Genomic DNA, 18,425 nt, shown 5'->3' with positions numbered 1-18,425 from the left:
CACATAAAAGCTAATAAACCTTATTTGCTTTTTAAAAAAACTCCCAGTGCCACCCCCAAGCCCCGTTAGCCAGGACCTGGACTGAGTGACGGCTCCTTTGTGGCCACCCCGCTGCTCCCTGCCCAATTCCATCCAGGTCATCCTATGCATTCTTGCTGAGACTAAGGCCAAGTGGAAACAAAACATAATGAGCAAGAACCTGGGGCCTGAGCCTGGGACCTCTCACTTCATAGATAGAATGTTACTGTTTCTCCCCTGGCCTTCAAAAGTTTGCTGGTCTTCCATAACCTGGTCCCAACATACCAGCTCAGCCTTCAGTTCCACCTTCTTTCCTGATGTGCTTGCTGCTCAATCCCAAACTTCCCTGTTGCTCTCTCTACTTATGTCATCCTCCCTACCCCAAAAGCTACTGTTCCTCCTTAGCAACCAATAACCCAACACACTTTTTAAGGCCAAAACTTGTTGTACACAGACCTCCCTGGACCAGTGACAGAAGCAGCTCCTCGCGGGCCCTCCTCTAAGCTGTCGTACCCCACTCACCCCTTCACCCACTCAGTGGTGTCCCCATCGGCATGCACTGAGGTCACCCCAGATTTTTACCTCCCTGCCCTCTTCAAAATAAAACCAAAAAAGCTCCTGCTGCAGTTATTTACGTACTGGTCTCGCTGCTTTCCCCAAGCAGCCTGTACGTTCTTTCAGGACAGAAACCAACAGTCGTCTTGTTGACCATAATGATCTTCCCAGACGCTTCCACAGCAGGGTCTGGCATATACAAGTGCTCAGTAGGTCTGCTCTACACAGGTGTGAAGCTGGTATGCGTATCTGTGTGTTGTGTGTGCGCCAATGGGCAAGCACAGAGAAGGGGCCTGTCTGTGGGACACATGCGTCTCTGTGAACATGCAAACACAGCTCTCATCACAGCACAGGCATCTCTCAATAGCACCCAATTAAAGGAAAACTTACGCAACTCCATGGGGAGCATCCGCCTGTACAAAGACTTCAAAAGTCACTTTGTCATCATCTATAAATCCTTTCTCAGGATCAGTCACTTCCTATAAAAAATAAGAATATTCAACTTGCATAAGAATACACGAATGCTCACTTCATTCCAAAGAGACAATTACCCAAGTGGCCTATACTTGACAGATTCAAATACTTTTTCAAACATCCAAACTGTGCTTCTTGTTTTGTGGTGTTTGTTTTAAATAGTGTTCTCTGAATAGGAAGCTTAGTTCCCCTACGAGGCATCCCAGAGGCACTGGGGCACAGCACTCAGCGTGAAAGTGAGGGACCCGTGTCTGCTCATCAGAGCTGGGCAGGGGAGGCTCCAGAGAACCCATACTACAGAGCCGAGCAGACATTCCTAAGAATGTTCTACTGGTTACACCTATGCAACAAGCAGCCAAAATGAACTGATCTGAGAATTAATGAAGTTAAATTAAACCACCCCGCACTATGCCTGACTCAGGGAAGGATCCCAATAGGTTATTTCTTTTAAAGGAAATTTAGCCTATCAGGAAAGCTACTGACTACCTTACAGTGTTTGACAATGAGTCCCGATGGCTGCTAAAAACCTGAGCTAGGAAGTTGGGGAAACCACATTTTCATAGATACCTCTGTCTAACTTATAAAACAAGCATTTTAATTCTAAGATGAATAGAAAAGGATTTGAAGAATAAAAAGTTTAGGGGAACACGAAATGATGCTCAGATTATTCAGTCTAAATCCACTGTTACTTACACTCCAGGCCATAAAATTGGAAAATCCCCAATCATTCTCTTTATGGAAGAACAAATGACTAATACGACGACTGAATGACTTCTCGTCATCTCTGTAATTTATTATCTTCAGCACTGCTTGTGCATGACAAGACCACGACCTGTTTAAAGAAAATGATCTAAGCCTTAGTTGATATATTTCACTTATGTTTATACATTTTTAAAAACCACAACACACAAAATGCCCAGATTTATTTTTTATCTTCTATTTTTTTCTTTTTTTTGGAAGGGTCTGGGGACATATTTACCTTTAGTGGCGAAATAAGCTAAAAGGGTTTGGGGATGATCCTATGTAGTGATTTAATTCGTGGTTTTATTTCTATTAATTTTTAAAACATTTAAGTTTTTTATTGGTATCTATAAAATACACGCTTAGATTGTGCAAGACTATGCCTTTTTGGTCAGATAATAAATAAAAATGCCTTTTTGGTTTGGTATTTAATATGGATATTATTTGAAAGTAATAAAAAATGATAATTTTTTTTTTTTAAGGTAAACAGACTTAAAGCTCTCAATCTACTAATAATGAAGGTGTCACTTCTCAGTGTCACTTCTGTGCCCTGTAGCTTCATAGGGACTGGCTCCCAAGTCCTCAAGAGCACCCTGTCATTCACACAGGCCTCTGGGCATGACTGTGCACAGGTGTCAAATCACAACCACAAGAGAAATGACCATAGATGCAGCCACGTTTGAGGCAGACCATCACAAAGGGCCTCTGGAGCCACACTTAAACACCAAACCACGTGTAAACACTTAAAAAGTCCACCAAAGGGTTCACCGTGAAAGCAGAGCTTACAAAAGAAATGTTACAACTGGACTCTGACATGGCTGCAGACTCATTGAAGAGCTACGCTGCTCACATGAACACCTCCACTTGCTCAGTGTCCTGACGTGGACACGGGATGTGGACAGCTTACTGTTTCTCCAAACTGCTGTTCAGGCTATAGTTGTTTCTTAGACCAGAATCTAGTCCAAACACTCATCAGATCAGATCATAATGTGAACACAGGAAGAAAAATTTTAACCTATATATAGGCCTTGGCTGCACCATAAAAATGGGCTTGGCACTTACACATTCAAATAAAAATAAAAATGAAATGAGTTGTGTTCCCTAGAGTTTTGACAGAATAGCTAGAGTCAGTACCCCTGGGGGACAACCTTCCCTGAAGGCACCAAAGAGCCAGAATCTGGGAGTGGCGAGACTGGGCAGACATGGGCCAACGAAGCAGTCTGGTAACAAAGTGATCGGATCCCTTCAGACAATCTGTCCAGTAGGCCTCTGATAACCCTTGAACAGTGACAGTTTTTAATTAAAGGGAAGAGTAAAACTACTTTTAGGATCAAATGAATAGGCAGAAAATGTGAAGCCTCTAATCTTTAGTTTCATCTGAATAGAGGAACCCAAGGCTTTTCTCAATTTAAGACTTTTAATAATATACCTCTTTTCAGAAATTACATGAATAAATTTTTTTTTTTCTAAAATAAACCAGACAGGCCCGTGTTGTAAAACCCTCAAATAATATTTTAATTCGAATTTTCTGAATAACCCATAGGAACTGATTAACTAACACACAATGAGGACGCTGGTCTGCAGAATTCTCCTTAACTACAATCTTCCCCTTGGGTAGTTACTGTGAGGAAGAATTAAGCCTGGTAATCCTGGAGTCAGTCCACTGGGCCCTGATTCCAAGTTCCATGGGCTGACAGGGTCTAACACATGAACTTTCGTTTTTCATTCGCAAGAAACATATACACCTTTTCTAGTTTGAATAGAATACCTACCAGTGAGTTTTAAAGAGGGAAATGTATTTAATCTAATTTAAACCCAAAGGGCTATAGAGGAGGCATCAAGGAAATTTAAAAAAAATTTTTTTTTCTTCAAAATTCAAAAAGAGGCCAATCAAATTTGGCTTCCAATAATGTATTATAACTATCCGTGGATTTGTAATTGCATCATTTAAACTGTCTTACGTGGAATCAGATTCAGCATTGCACTGGAGAAAGAATCCTACGCTTTTTTGGTGTGGTCTGTCTGGATAAAAGCGTGGCATCACCATAATCTTCCATGGCAGATTTCGCACAAAACACGAAGGGCTAAGGACCGACTCACTCAGTCTGCTGAAGCGCTCGACAGTGTACTGAAAGGTTGCCTCGGAGCGCCAACTCGTGTCTGCAAGAAAAGATGGTGTCAATCAGAGCCCGTGCATTGTGAAACAGCCCCGAAAACAGCAACCAGCTAGGATAAACTATTCTATACAACCACAACCTGACTGTGAACACCTAGCTCTCTGGGAAATGACAGTATCATTTCCAATTTATTAATAGGCTAAAACAGCGAGATGACATAGTCTGTGTGAATGAAATCCCAAACTCAGAGGGGGTAACAAGAAACACCTGCCTTGCTTCCAAAATTCAAAAGTTCAGTAAGATAAGAACGTCTATTCTATTGTCTTAATTCCCAAGTAGTCCTTAGTGTGTGGAGGGACTTTGGAGAGAAGGGATGAAACGTGTAACATCCCTTCAAGGACAGGACTTGTGGAGGAAAAGAAAAAGTCTTGAGACTTAGGCTGAGCCTGGAGAAGAGAAATGAGGGGGGCGCTGAATTTGCAAACACAGAAGGCCTTCAGGTGAGGTGGGAAATCCCGCAGCACTGTTTAAAGACAAAAAGATTGCTAAGAAGTTAGCCTAAAAATAAATGTTATCTTTATTAGTTCACAATTTTTTGTGAAATACCAGCCTGGGCTGCTTAGGGAGAATAACTTAAAAAAAAAAAAAAGATAGAAAGAAAAGAAAGAAACTGGTATTCTTTATTACTCAGTGAGACTGAAGGCCAATTTAAGGAATTCTGGTTTCCTCCAATAAAAAGCAAAGTATTGCTACAGTGCCTCTTAGCAGAGTTCCAACTAAAGTCCCACTTTAGAATCCCACCTTTTCCTGCTGGTGGCCATTCATTTACAAATGACATAGGCTCCCTGCTAAGCTTTGACAAAACAAAGCCAGCAGTGTCCTTATTGATGCTTCTCAGGCTCTGGTGAAGGAGTGGTCCTCCCAAAGCCACCCTGCCCACCTGTCACTACCAGCACTTTTATAAAACTGCCACAGCAAGGCACACATTTCTAAACGCTTTCTCTCACTTTCTATACGTATCTCGTTGCAGACTGGGGACAACTCACAGACCGCAGGGGACCAAGGGCCACACTGTGAGGAGCCACAGGAGGTCTACAGGACAGAAGGATCCTGGAAGGCTTTTTCTGGTTTACAATCAGGAGCTATTTGGACATCCCTGCTCCACAGGCTCCTGAAGCACCAAATGAGACAGGAGGCTTGGGGGAAGGGCACGTGAAGAGCACACTCCCTTCCTTCACCCTTCAGGCTCCAAACTCCACTGAGACAGCTAAGTGCTCAGGATGCAGACTTCTCAGTGTACAAAAACTGCTTAATCCATGACTAACTGAATTTGTTCTTAAGAAAACATGTCCATCAGTCCTCATGAGAAGGTAATATTCTGTATCAAGAAATAAAAACCAACAGTATATGTTGACAGTCAGCATTTTTACCTTCTTTTAAACAATCTTTCTTCATCCCTAATTTTTTTTTCCTACACGTAACACTGCTCAGCAGTTCAGAGAGGCCCTTTGGAAGAAGAGCAGCTGGGGGAGAAGGGGAGGTCCGCACCTTAGAGGTGCCTTCTGTATTCGAGCTCCTTCTAGTGCCAGGCAACTCCAACCACTTTGAAGGATAATAAAAATCCACCACGAAGGCAAGAAACTAAACTTGTTCAAGAGAATGATGTCTAGAATGTCTTAGGAGAAAAATGGGCCACTTCTTCATAGATACGCAGATCACATCTGAGCAGCACTTAAATCCTGCAAGATAGGCAAGGGCAGTCGCTACTTAATTCTCACTTTATAGATGAGGAAACAGGCTTGCTGAGGTTAAGTGACTCGTCTCACTCATGGTGTTTTCACAAAGTGACCAGAGAGTGTTTCAATACCCAAGATTTGTGAACACTAAGCACAGTGACCCTGCCTCTGATTTGCAGAATGCCATTCTAGCGTTTGACCTAATACCACCAAACACAGCCCCCAATAAACAAAACCGGCCTGCCTGCTTTATTTATAGTGACTTACAGTGACAGAAGAACTGAAAGGAATCCAATCAAATCACCACAGGACACTCACTCCTGGGTCCTACAATTCAAAGTTGTAGGTTCCCCACTCTCTTCTAATGTTCCTAATTTGTTTACAGATAAAATTGAGCTCTTTGTAGGATTCGGTTTTAAATAGACAAAAATTGATACATCTTATAAAGGCTTTTCTGTTCTTCCACCTCACACTCTGTCAAATTCCTGAATTAATCTTTAAATAGTAACAGGACCAAACAAGGGTTAAGGCAACGTGGCACCCAGTGCACGAGACGGCAGGGCCTGCAGAGGCTCAGAGGCTCAGCGCCCGAGTCTGGCAGCACCCTGGCTGCGGCACTCAGTTCACACTCACTGAATCACACACTAGATGTGAGATTCTGCCTCACATTCAAGGCACATCCTTAGAACAGACTCATCTTCTGAAACATGCTAATCAGGAAGTTGAACATGAGGTTTCATATGAATCAAAATCTCACCCTATGGCTGGAAATTACACTAATTGAATGACTGAAAAATTAAATACTGAAAGGTCAAGACCGAAGGGTCTACAAAAAAAGAGAAGCCAACTTGAAACCCATCTTTGGCAGGTAAGACTGGCCTGATACCCTACTATGAGGAATGACGAGATTGATAGATGTCTTTGCCCAAGAAAATGGGAGAAAGGTACATGGTATTCTACGTACTGTTTTTGCAACTTCCTCTGTCTATAATTACTTCAAAATTAAAAAGGTTTTAAAAAGCAGTACACCTGGGAGGCTACCCCGCACCCTGCAGTATTACTATTTCATCCAAATAGAGACCCTACCCTGCCTGGATGCTACAGGACATTCACTTCATTGCTCTGTGCATCTTTTTATTGTAAATGACAGTACGATGAGCTTGTGTTAACCGCTGTCATCACACGTTCTCAGTCAGAAAACCTGATAACCCACTCCCTTCCCATCCTACCCCCAGAGAGGAACAGCAACTCTCACTTGGCCATTTTTACAACAATCTTATTATCTTCACAGCTCAAAGGCCAATGTACAGGCCTGGGTTTCAGCGGCATGAAGCATACTTTGGGTTTTTTCATCAGAAAGGTTAACCTGAAGTTTTCCCAAATAGCACTCTTGCAGTCATTTTAATCAACACTCAATCATGCATTCTAATCCAAGTCTTTTCAAGTTCTAGTTAATTTCCAGAAATTACTTTTGTTTCACAGGTACCAACAATCTCAAACTAGACCCATCTAGAGCTGCAGACCCGGCATTTGCTCTAAAACATCTCGTGGTCATCTCAGGAAAAACCGAGTAAGAAATTGAAACCAAAGTAGAATAAGTAGGTAAACCTAGAAAATGATTCTGATACTTGTCCATAACTCTCTGTTAACAGGATTTATAAATGCTCTTCACCTCACTAAACATTTTTCCAATCTGTCCTGTTAGTTCTTTAACTTCATTGTAACCCAGTGTTTTCCAGATTAAGATGTTAAAGGGAGATTCAGGGAAAGGGGATTCTAAAGTTCAGAGTCTTGGGGAATCATTAACAAAAGGTCTTTTGGAGGAAAACGTTTGGATACTGACGGCTCAGAGAAGTACTGAAATATAAAAACCTGTTTAACCTAGCACTCCTCAATCTTCCTAATTTTACAACACACTTATATCCTTCAGAAGAGTGTTTCAAAATATGTATCACAGCTGGGAAAATGCTGCCCTCCAGTCAGGCTTCTACTCCTACAACCAGAACCCTCTCCCTCCCGCCCCCTTCACCCATCAGAGATGATTTTTTCACTCTCTCACCCCAGGCCTCTCAAAAGGCACCTAAAATCCAAACCAGGAAGAAAGCGCTATTGAAAACTACTCTCCTTTTTCCTATAATATGCTTTTTCCATTTGGTCCTTCACAACAAGAGCATTTCCACTTTTAGGTTCTATGGCTCGGCACCACTACATACTACTACTAATTGAGTAAAACTGCCTCAAGAGGAAAGGGATTTTACGTACATTATGATTTCGTAAGAGTGGTTCACAAATGAGGCAATTCAGGCCCCCAAGAGAAATCTGCTAGCATCTAGAGCCATTTTAGTTGTCACAACTACGGGGCAAAAGGAAGGGATGACACTAGCATCCTATAATGCACAGGACAGCCCCCTACAACAAAGAATGACCCACCCAAAAAGGCAGCAGTACCGAGGTTGAGACACCCTGCCCTTTTATCTACACCTGTGCCTTCTCCCAAGCCCTCCCCCCTAAAACCATGAGTGGAAATATCAATATGAAATTGCTCTGTGGACACTAGACTGGGAGAGGTGTGACTGTCTTGGGCCAATTACTGCTCCACAAGTGGCTAGAAGCGATCTCTGACTCAACCTGGTACAACAGACCTGGCTGTGCCTTCCCACTGTGCTCCCTGAATCACTTTTGGCATCTCTGGTGTCCAAAATAAAACCAAGAGCCCAGCGACCAAAGAGACCACACCCACAACCATTGCCCTTGGTCTACAGTGGAAAGCGCACTCCACGGGTAACAAAGCAGCGGGTTTAGACCACGCCTCTTTACCTTCCTCAGATATTGCCTCAGCCAGCTGCCAGGGGGTAAACCGCACTGTGAGAGAACTCTCAACTACGGCTGCAGTTTCTCATGGAGGCTGAACTTTTGGCAGGAGGTCTGAACAGCAGTCCTTCTGGTGGTGCAACCCGTGGCTGATGAGGTTTCTTTCAACTGCCCCGTTACACCCCTGGGAAGGACACAACCCTCATGAGGATTGATGGACATGCCTTTGACAGAACATGGTTTCATATTACACTGCAAGATTCCAGGGGCTGCATAAAGTATTACTGGCTGCTACCGGCTCACGATTTTGACCTTGCAAGTGCACATAGGTCACATAGTCTGATAAATTATAAAGAAGAAATTGCCTCAAAAGAAAGTGATTTCCTAGGCACAAACTGTCCATGCATGTACATATGCATATACTTTTTGCATAGAAGATACAGACCAAAAGTTAGTGTGGGAGAATGAAGCCCAAAGCTCGGTTCTGATTTCACACCTAACAGGACTGGGGAGGGATTATCAGCTACACACAACCGATATACACACTACAATAAGAATGCAACGGATAGCCAAGTTCTAATGTCTAAAAGTATCTTGCTGCAAACAAGAAGGAAAGGAGAGTAACGTGTACTTGTTCTGAATACTAATGGTGGCTGGAAAATTGTAGGCCTGAGTAAATACCCATCTATTACAAACTTCTGTATTTAAACCTTCTCACCTAGGCTGGGGAATCAACTTACCTTGAAATTTGTAGGTAATCTTGAAATTCAACACCAAAACAGGCTCCTTCCTAACTTTTCTTCAGATACAACAACCTCCTAAAATCTAGCTACTTTTAAGGAACTCAGAAGTACTCAAGGAAGAAATATGCATGACCTCTTGTTTATTTCTGACAGTTCTGTGCTCAAAGCAAGGAAGCAAACCACAGGTACTTACCATCCTCCATGTCTTCCTCTGTGTTGTTGTGCCCGTCACTCACGGCTACATTCCCGTTGATAACAGGGTTTTGAGTAATTCTTGGGGGGTCATCTGTATCTCCAGCTTTAAAGAAAACAAAAAATGCCAGGGTTTTTAACATGAAGGCTAGATTAAATAAACAAAAATATATTGGTAGTTTTGACAATCTCCAGTCGCTAATAAGTTTCAATTATGCCATAACAAATGCACTCTAACCCAAAAGGTATTTACTAAATATGAACTTGGGCTGCTTCCAAATGTTAAGTGGGACTTGAACACGCAGTATACCACATAATAATCTGCTCCATCTGCAATGATATTTATTTTGAAATAGGTTTCCTACTCATTAAAACTCAGTCAATCCTAGATAAAATATTGTTGAGAGTTTACTAAATATATGTATAAAACAGTGTACATTAGATTTTTTTTACTGCAGTTACATGTCAGTGCACACAGAAGTGTCACTGGATAATTACTGTATAAGTGAAGTATAAATCCATGCAAAAACCAGGACTGGTATTTGGGGGGCCGGGGTGGGGGGGCAGGGAATGTGAAAAGGAGATCCCTGAGAGAACTGGCACGTATAAAGAGTCTGGAAAGGATTGAGAAACTAATAAAATGATTTTGTCATTCTAAATGCTTGCTGAAATCTGGCTTGAAAAATATTTACATATTAAGGACCATACTTCACATTTAAATCCTCTCCTTCTTTCATAATCAGTATAGCTTATTGCAACTAATACTGGTTTGTGCAGTCAGCTTTCCCTGTGGCATCAGACCCTCCATAAAAACTAAGAGTCTCAGCTACAAACAGGAGAGGTGGTGTAAAAATAGTTACATACTGTGTTTCCCCGAAAATAAGACCTAGTCGGACCATCATCTCTAAGGCGTCTTTCGGAGCAGAAATTAATATAAGACCAGGTCTTATATAAGACCCGGTATTATATTATATTCTGCCCGGTCTTATATTAAAATAAGACCGGGTCTTATATTAATTTTTGCTTCAAAAGATGCCTTAGCGCTGATGGTCCGGCTAGGTCTTATTTTTGGGGAAACACGCTAGGTGTGTCCTTGGCTTCTGACATTTCAGAGCCTTTCCAGCACTCTGATCAGCATTCAGCAGGTTCAGCACCAAGGACAGCACCTGCCCCTTCCCCCTCTAGACACTCTCCAAAACCCCAAACTATCATGTCCGTCTCTCAAATAATTCCTGAATATAAGCCACACTTCATCCTTCTGAAGCATCTCACACGCACCTTAGAAATCCTTGGAAGTCAAGAAACAGTATTACAATCCACATTTAGACAGACCACTTCCAATCTTGATACTCTTATTTAAACTGTTTTATTATAAATATCAACATATACATATATACACTTTTTAACTGGTCCCTCTACCACCATATCCTGACAGAAAAATTGGGAGAGGAAAGTAGGAAAAGGAGAAATTCTTTCTACCGTTGCTAAACTAGCTCAAACTCTAAACTCTAAAACATATGCACTTAAAAGCCAAATGACTAAAATGTCTTGCATCCACATTTATCCTCGTAAATGAACTATATCAAACCATCATAAAAAATATTTTATGAGGAAAAAACCCTATATGAAGGCCAAAGGCCTATGAAATAATGGCACAGTCCACCAATGGAATATTATGCAGCAGTTTTTTTTAAAAAAAGGTTTCTTTCTCCATGTTCCTATATGGAAAGTTCTCTAAGTTAAAAAAAAAAAAAGAAAGATACCAAACAATAAGTGCAACCTTTGTTATAAAAGAGATAGAGGATGTTGGCATAAGAATACATAAATTCTTATTTCCCTCTACACGAATAAAGAAACACTGAGAGGATACACAGAAACTACTCAGGTGTTCTGCAGAAGTAGAAGAGTATTGTTATTCACTGTATACACACACTCGTATCACATGAATGCACTATACATCTTAAAATAATTTGCTTGATGCACACTTGGTACTTATAATTTAGTTCCTTAGTTCAATCTGTCCTACTGCAATTGCTTTAAAATATGACTTATAGTGGTACGTAGATACAATGAACTATTATTATTACTCAGCCATAAAAAGAATGAAATCTTGCTATCTGCAAGAACATGGATGGACCTAGAGGGTATTGTACTGAGTGGAGTAAGTCAGACAGAGAAAGACAAATACCTTATGATTTCACTTACATGTGGAATCTAAAGAACAAAATAAATGAACAAACAAAACAGAAACAGACTCATAGATACAAAGAACATTTTGATAGTTACCAGGTTGGGGAGGTTGGGGGAATGGGGGGGGGCGGAGATTAAGAAATACAAATTGGTAGTTACAAAATAGTCACGGAGATGTAAGATATAGCATAAGGAATATAGTCAGTAACATTGTAATAACTATGTATGGTATCAGATGGGTACTAGATTTATTGGGTGATCACTTCATAAGTTATTTAAATGTCTAATTACTATGTTGTACACCTGAAAATAATATAATACAGTATGTCAACTATATTTGAAAAATTAAAAAAATATTTTAAAAAGTATGGCTAAGGCTCAAATGCAAAAATGACAAATAAGCAATTCTCTGTACACAAAACAAAGCTTTGCTCTTAAAACTAGGATGTTATGTAAATGTAAGCAGTCTAAACTGACAAGTCATAACTTGCCTGATCCATGATTCTGAAGACACTGAAATCCAATTCAGATTATTGCTGAAAGAAAATATCTTCAAGGGTTTGTTTTGGTGACTTGGTATAGGATACTTTTTCACCAAAAGTTTGGTAATAATAAAAATCAAGATAAATTCAAGAGATCCATGGATCACCATCCATACACCTTACTGTGCAGGGTAAATAAATGAACAAATTGGATCACAGTTTTTCAGCAGTTGGATTAAGTGCAATATGATGAATGAAGAAATACTAATATTTCATCAAATGAGGGATTCTATTCTAGTGTTAATGAAGACAGCATTTCTATGTAGTTGGCCCACGAAGGCAAGGCAGGTAGAATTCCACAAGTGAACGTGGGTCTCCTGAGCAATCCCCCATCTTTTACACACCAAGACATCCATTTCTGATGGGCTGACCAAAAAGTCCCTGGTTGGTCCACCACGTACAGAAGGAACCTGGCCAACAAGGCCCCATGAAGTTCTCAGTCAACTTCCATAGGACCTTTGTCAAAAGCTGGCAACAGAAGTCTAGCTCCTAAGGGACTGAATATCCAGTTTGAAAAAGCTCCTCATAAATGAGTTGGTTCAACAAGAGGATTAAAAATTTAATTAAGACACAGTAAATCCCCTGATCAGAATTAAATGATAAAAGCACCCAATACCCACAGAAAGTCTGTACTTGGCTTCCAGAAATATCCTAAATGGTAAGACTGCCTTCTTTATCAAACAAGTGCGTGTATTTATTGCTATATATAAAGTGATCCCAGCTTCTGAATTTTATGCCCTGCCTATGTGGAATTTTCCCAATGTGCCAATTCTCATTTGGCCAACATGAACAACAACAGTAATTTTTTGATACACAACGATCTCAAATAGTAAGAATGGAGACGTGTTTATCAAACACCAATGACATATGGAATGCTTCAAATAAACAGACAAAAAGTCCCTGATAGACCAAATGTCTGTAGGTTAAAAAAAAAAAAAAAGCAATTATCAATCCAAAATATACACACAACATCCAGAAAAACATCTTTTCCACTCCTTGTGATTGGTAAGCCTTTTGACAACAAACATTGTGATAAGTAGCAGAGGCATAATTTTACATAATATATATGTAAAAAGGCACAAAATACCTTTTTAAAATAGTGATTTTAGAAACACACTAAAGGCTACCTTGGCTAGTTACAAAGTTTCTATTTCCTCCTCCCTCTTTTACTGAAGATGGATGCCTATGCTTATATTCCCCACTGACATCCATTTGTGATGTCATAACAGAACTACTAACCGAGAGAACACTTCCCAATTGCTATGGAAATGATGCAGCCCAATTTGATTCTCACTCCTGGATGAACTAACAGATGAAGAACACTATTCCAATTTATTGGCTTGGACACTTTTTGTCACTTCACAAAGATCTCTCAAACCTCTTCTAAAAAGGCAGGGGCTGGGAGCACCAAACACCACAATAAAACCGCACAGCCTTCCAACTTAGTTCCAGGACCACAAAGATCCAGCCACGCCTCCGATTCACTCTCCACTCAGCCCCCAGATTCCTCCTCGAATTTTCCAACTAGCAATACACCCCGGTGAGCAAAACCACGCCTCAGTTAAAATGGCAGAATACACAGAGCACCAATGCCTAGTCCCTGGATTGGTCAAGCACAGCCTTTAGCAGCACATCTTAATCCCAAATCTACCAGTTCACCTTGAATTCTAAATCAAATCCCCCACCCCCAGGCTTCTGCTTGGTCCTCCTCCTCTAATCTCCTCTCTCCGGCATTAAACCCATTTTAAAGAATACTACATAAACTAGAGGTTTATCAAGGTAAATTAGAACACTGGTATCTTTCTGTGTATTAATTTCTTAAATGGTAATCCCAAATATATGTCAGAAGGACAGTTCAGATGCATCAGTATTGGTTCTGGAAACCCATCAGCAGCATAAGGACCCCAATCTGAACTCCTGAGTCACCTTGTCCAAGCCTGTGGTTCCCCGCCATGTCTGCATGGCTCTGCAGCAGAATCTGCTGCGGCTGGGGGAGGGGGTTCTCCCGGCCACATCAGAGTGACTGCATAGAATCTCTAGGAGCTCTATACCTCAACATTCTTTTTTTAAAGCTCCCCACCAAATTAGGACCAGAAACATATGTAAACAACCTCATCAATGTAAATAATCACCTTCAAAAGGCAAGGTGGTCCAGAAGCAGAAAGAGGATGCTAATGGGAAAAAACACAAGTGTGGTTACTAGTTCCTTCGTTGTTGATTTAAGTTGCTAACAATGGGGAACCGGGTGAGGGGTACATGAGAACACACTGCACTAGCTTTGCAACTTTACTGTAAATCTGAAATTAATCCAGAATATAGTTTATTTTTAACAAGACAACATAGAAAGCCCTCAAGCCTAATAAGCAAGGAAGACAGCTGATATTAAATTTATATGTGAAAATTTTCAGCATGAAGCATCCACATAAGTATGTCTGAAATTCTCACGCAAATACAAGGGGAAAGGAGAAAGGCAGCCTGAGAGCTGAGACATGGAGAGCTTCCCACACAGATGCCAGGGCAGTGCAGAGAGCAGAGCTCTTCAGGAGAGGATGCCCAGGCAGGCGGGGAGCTTGTGTCAGTGCTGGGGCAGGAGAAGCAGCTCCAGAGTTTGCTTCCAGTAGCTCTCACTGACGGGGCCCCTCCCCTGCTGGGTCTCGGTAGGGATCACAACAAGCCCTGGGTTCAGGCAGAGTGGGATATTTTCCAGTTTCCAGATGGACCCTTGGGTTTAGAGACATTATGTCATCAGACCGGTGTCACAGGTGGGCACTGCCAACAGGAGGAACCCAGATCTGTAAGGTTATAGCACCCCTGCTCTTTCTACTTTCTCTACTTTTCCTCCCTAAGACACTATGTGCCCATGTCAAGGAGGAATGCTCACTCCTTAGATACAGTACAAGTTAGATGGAGCAGCCAAATGAATCCAGAGGCATTAGTCAGGAGACATAAAGATGAAAAAGTCCTGAGTACAGAGGCAAGATGATGTGAGAAGGCTGAAGTCCTTAACTCTGTGCATGTACTTCAAATGCCACTCTCAACATAACCTGTACTCCTGCAATTTCTACTGTATCACCTCAATTTCATTTTTCTATTAAACTTATTTTGTGATAACTGCAGATTCACAATTATTATAGAAATAAGAGATCCATTTCCCTTCACCCAATTTCCCCCAACAGCACGATTTTCCGAAATTATAGTACAATATATCACAACCAGGACACTAATGGTGACACAATATACTAACTCTATTCCTATTTACTTGCACTCACTTTGTGACATGCGTAGTTTTGTGTATCCACCACAGTCATGATACTGAACAGTCCCAACACAGGGACCCTCGGGGGGCCCTTTCATGACCACACCCACCTCCCTTCTATGTGCCCCTGGAACCCCTAGCAATGACTAATCTCCATATCCGTAATTTGTAGTTTCACAGATGCTACAGAAACGGACATAGGGGATGGCTTTTGACACTCAGCGTAACTCCCTTGAGACTTACACTGCTGAGTAGGGTTCCATGGCAGAGACACACACAACCTCACCATTCACCTGCTAGTATCTGGGCTCTTTCCAGTTTAGGGATAATACAAATAAAGCTGCTACACACATTTTTGTACAGGTCCTGATTTCATATTTATTTTTACTTTTGGACTTTAAAGAATGAAGCGTTCACAGTAGCAAGGCAAGGGGTGCAGAAATGCATAATGAGAAATACCGACCTTCCCCCTTCAAGTCGAACGTGAAGGAAGCCACTTCACAGTGTTGCTTTCCAGGCTCCCTCAATGTTCATATATAGATACAAATGCAGTGTGCATATGCACTGTTTGTCAGGAACAAAAAATGATACACTATTCATGCTGCATGAATAAACTACAGCTATCCAAGGTTGGTATACATACACATATGCATAAATATGTACATGGATTTCATTTTGAGCAGCACTAGAACATTATGTCACGATCTACTCAACCATTCCCCTCGAGAGGACTGTTTCCAGTTTTGTGGGTTTTTTGGAGGAGTGGGGGGTTTGCCACTTGAATGATGCCCCAGCAAACAACTCTCTACTATGATTTTTGCCCTACTACACATTGCATAACAAGGTCTTTCTCAAAAAGATCTGGTCCCCCCAAGTGTAATAGTTAGCCATGTTCTTCCCAATGCATCCGAGAGCCAGACCACCAACAAACACTGGGAACAGCTGAATCCCAAAGTCCACACGCTGTTCAGGAGAACTCTTCCAGATCCTACGCAGAGCTCCATTACTTTTACTTTGAAGAATATAAAGACTATCCATTTTTTGATGTTCTGGCCCAGAAAAAATCCTCAACGTATGTATGGAAGCAGCTAGCTCTAAGCTCACCAAGACAGCTGACAAGCCAACGGTGAGAAACAGGTGTACTAATAAGCACGCCTGAGGAGTAGGGTACAGCAATTGGACCGGTTACAAAGGGAGGGTGTCCAGAAGCCAGGGCCACGCTGACACTCTGAGAAAACACAGTTCTGTGGGAAAACTTGGGAGCCTTGGAGTCAACTAAGGCAGTGTTGTTTTCTAAGGCAGCACTGAGCCTCAGATGTGACCAACAGGGTGAAGTTCTTACAAGGATATAAACATGGTGAGCGCTCACAGGTCTGAATTGCTCTGCTCTCACCCCAGGTCTGCCAGTTTTCTCTCCCTTCCAGGACTCAGCAGCCCCCAAGTTGACCATCCTTAGAGCCACTGGGTGGAGAAGGAGATGCCAGCCAGGCAGCATGGTCCGTTTGCCAACAAACTCACCTTCCCAGTCACACAGACCAAGTGCCCATGGCCCCCAAGGAAACACCCACGCGTGTTCCAGTCTCACTCCCAGGGTGCCTGGCTAGGAAAGTGAAACCTCTCAGAAGCAGTCAATTTCTGAACGTGGTCCTGAGTGGAAAACTTCAACTATGCTTCAAAAAAGATAATGTCCAATCCATTATTGTACCATTACCAAGGACATCCCCCTAAAAGGTGGGCAGACTGTTTGCCTGCAATTACAGAAACAGAGAAGACATTCTAATTACTTCTTTTCCAGACAGGAACAGCTTGGGAGGTGAAGGCATGCACCTCCAGCCAGGGCCGGGCAGGGCACACATTCTTCTCTCAGAAGTTAGCCAACCTATGTATCAAGCATCTTGTGTGTGCCACGAGCTGGGTGGGGCTCTGGGGATCAGGAGGGAACCGACTGGATAAGCTTCCTGGTCCCCTGGAGCTTACTTTCTTGTGGAAGGAAATAATAGGGGACAATTAATTGCAATGGAGGGGGAAACAGTATTGACAGAGCCACAGGGCTTAGACATATCAGCCATGATGGAAGAGGCAACATAGCTGGAAACCATGAATGAAAAGGAACCAGCTGGGCAGAGATCCTAGAGAAGCACATTCGAGACAGAGTGGGGCAAAGAGAAGGTGGGAGATGAGGTTCAGACAGAAAGTGAACAGGGCCCAGGCCGTGGAGGGCCTTGATGACCAGGATAAGGACTAAATTTCATTCATTCCCAATGTTCCTGCTGGGCATTTGCTCCACCCGCACCCTACCCCCAACCAGCCAAAAGAAGAGGAAGCCACAATGGCCTTGAAAGCACTGCTCAAAGAACAGCTCTCTTGTCAATCAGAGCTAAGATGGCCCCAGTGTTTGGACCTTGGCTGCCAACCCCATACACCCATCTGGTCAAGCCTGCCCTCATCATCACAGGCAGAAGCTCCCTTGCAGAAGACATGGGTGCTGCTCGGAGCTAGCCTGCCGGGTTAGCAGGGCAGCCTCCATCAGATCTATAAATTTATTTGGTCATATGGTTAATAATGAAATTGTGCCTTAATCAATAACACAATTCTTAAATGTTCTGATTTTATTACTTTCCAGACTTTTTTACATGACTTCGCTACATGCAACCCCCATGAAGCTGGCTGGGAGCCAACTTCCTGGTGGCAGTCCAATCCTACCAAAGCGGGACTTTTTTGGTCCTCTGCCTTTGGTGGGCCACTGAGAGCCTGAGGCCAGTGCCTGCCCAGCTGCTAAGGAGTGGAGCCTGAGGTTCAAAGTAGACCTACTGTACTGAAACCTGGCAGTTAGCTCTGTACTCTGAAAACAATCCCAATTTAGTTATATGAAAATAAAGCCCCAAAGAAGGCCACATATACATTTGTGTTCCTTAAATAAAACTATTTGTTTGGGGCTTTCAGTTTGGCTCGATTATAGAAAACCCATCTATTCCCTGGAGAATCATCCTAACTACCAATCATATCTGTCCCACAAACCCTGACTGATGACTAGTGTGAATGCTAGCTGA

At 42.1% G+C, this 18,425-nt stretch overlaps 1 protein-coding gene across 2 annotated transcripts in view; it reads right to left on the bottom strand.

Moving 5' to 3' along the window:
* The window catches only part of USP7 (ubiquitin specific peptidase 7), a 61,926-nt gene that overhangs the window by 23,512 nt on the left and 19,989 nt on the right, over nucleotides 1-18,425 (bottom strand). Inside the window, exons 2-6 of one of the 2 annotated variants that reach the window (XM_033101458.1) lie at nucleotides 9,389-9,493; nucleotides 8,459-8,636; nucleotides 3,750-3,948; nucleotides 1,741-1,879; nucleotides 964-1,052 (exon numbers count right to left, since the gene is read on the bottom strand). In XM_033101458.1, the coding sequence (XP_032957349.1) occupies nucleotides 964-1,052; nucleotides 1,741-1,879; nucleotides 3,750-3,835 (314 nt within the window). In that variant the 5' untranslated portion in view covers nucleotides 3,836-3,948; nucleotides 8,459-8,636; nucleotides 9,389-9,493. The remainder of the gene's footprint in view (nucleotides 1-963; nucleotides 1,053-1,740; nucleotides 1,880-3,749; nucleotides 3,949-8,458; nucleotides 8,637-9,388; nucleotides 9,494-18,425) is intronic. The other variant, XM_033101457.1, reaches the window with a different exon arrangement.

The sequence above is a fragment of the Rhinolophus ferrumequinum genome (genome assembly GCF_004115265.2).
Source record: "Rhinolophus ferrumequinum isolate MPI-CBG mRhiFer1 chromosome 15 unlocalized genomic scaffold, mRhiFer1_v1.p scaffold_54_arrow_ctg1_1, whole genome shotgun sequence".
Classification (NCBI taxonomy): Eukaryota; Metazoa; Chordata; class Mammalia; order Chiroptera; family Rhinolophidae; genus Rhinolophus; species Rhinolophus ferrumequinum.
Note: the sequence above shows the minus strand (reverse complement) of the source record. Positions and strands in the feature narration are given on the sequence as shown.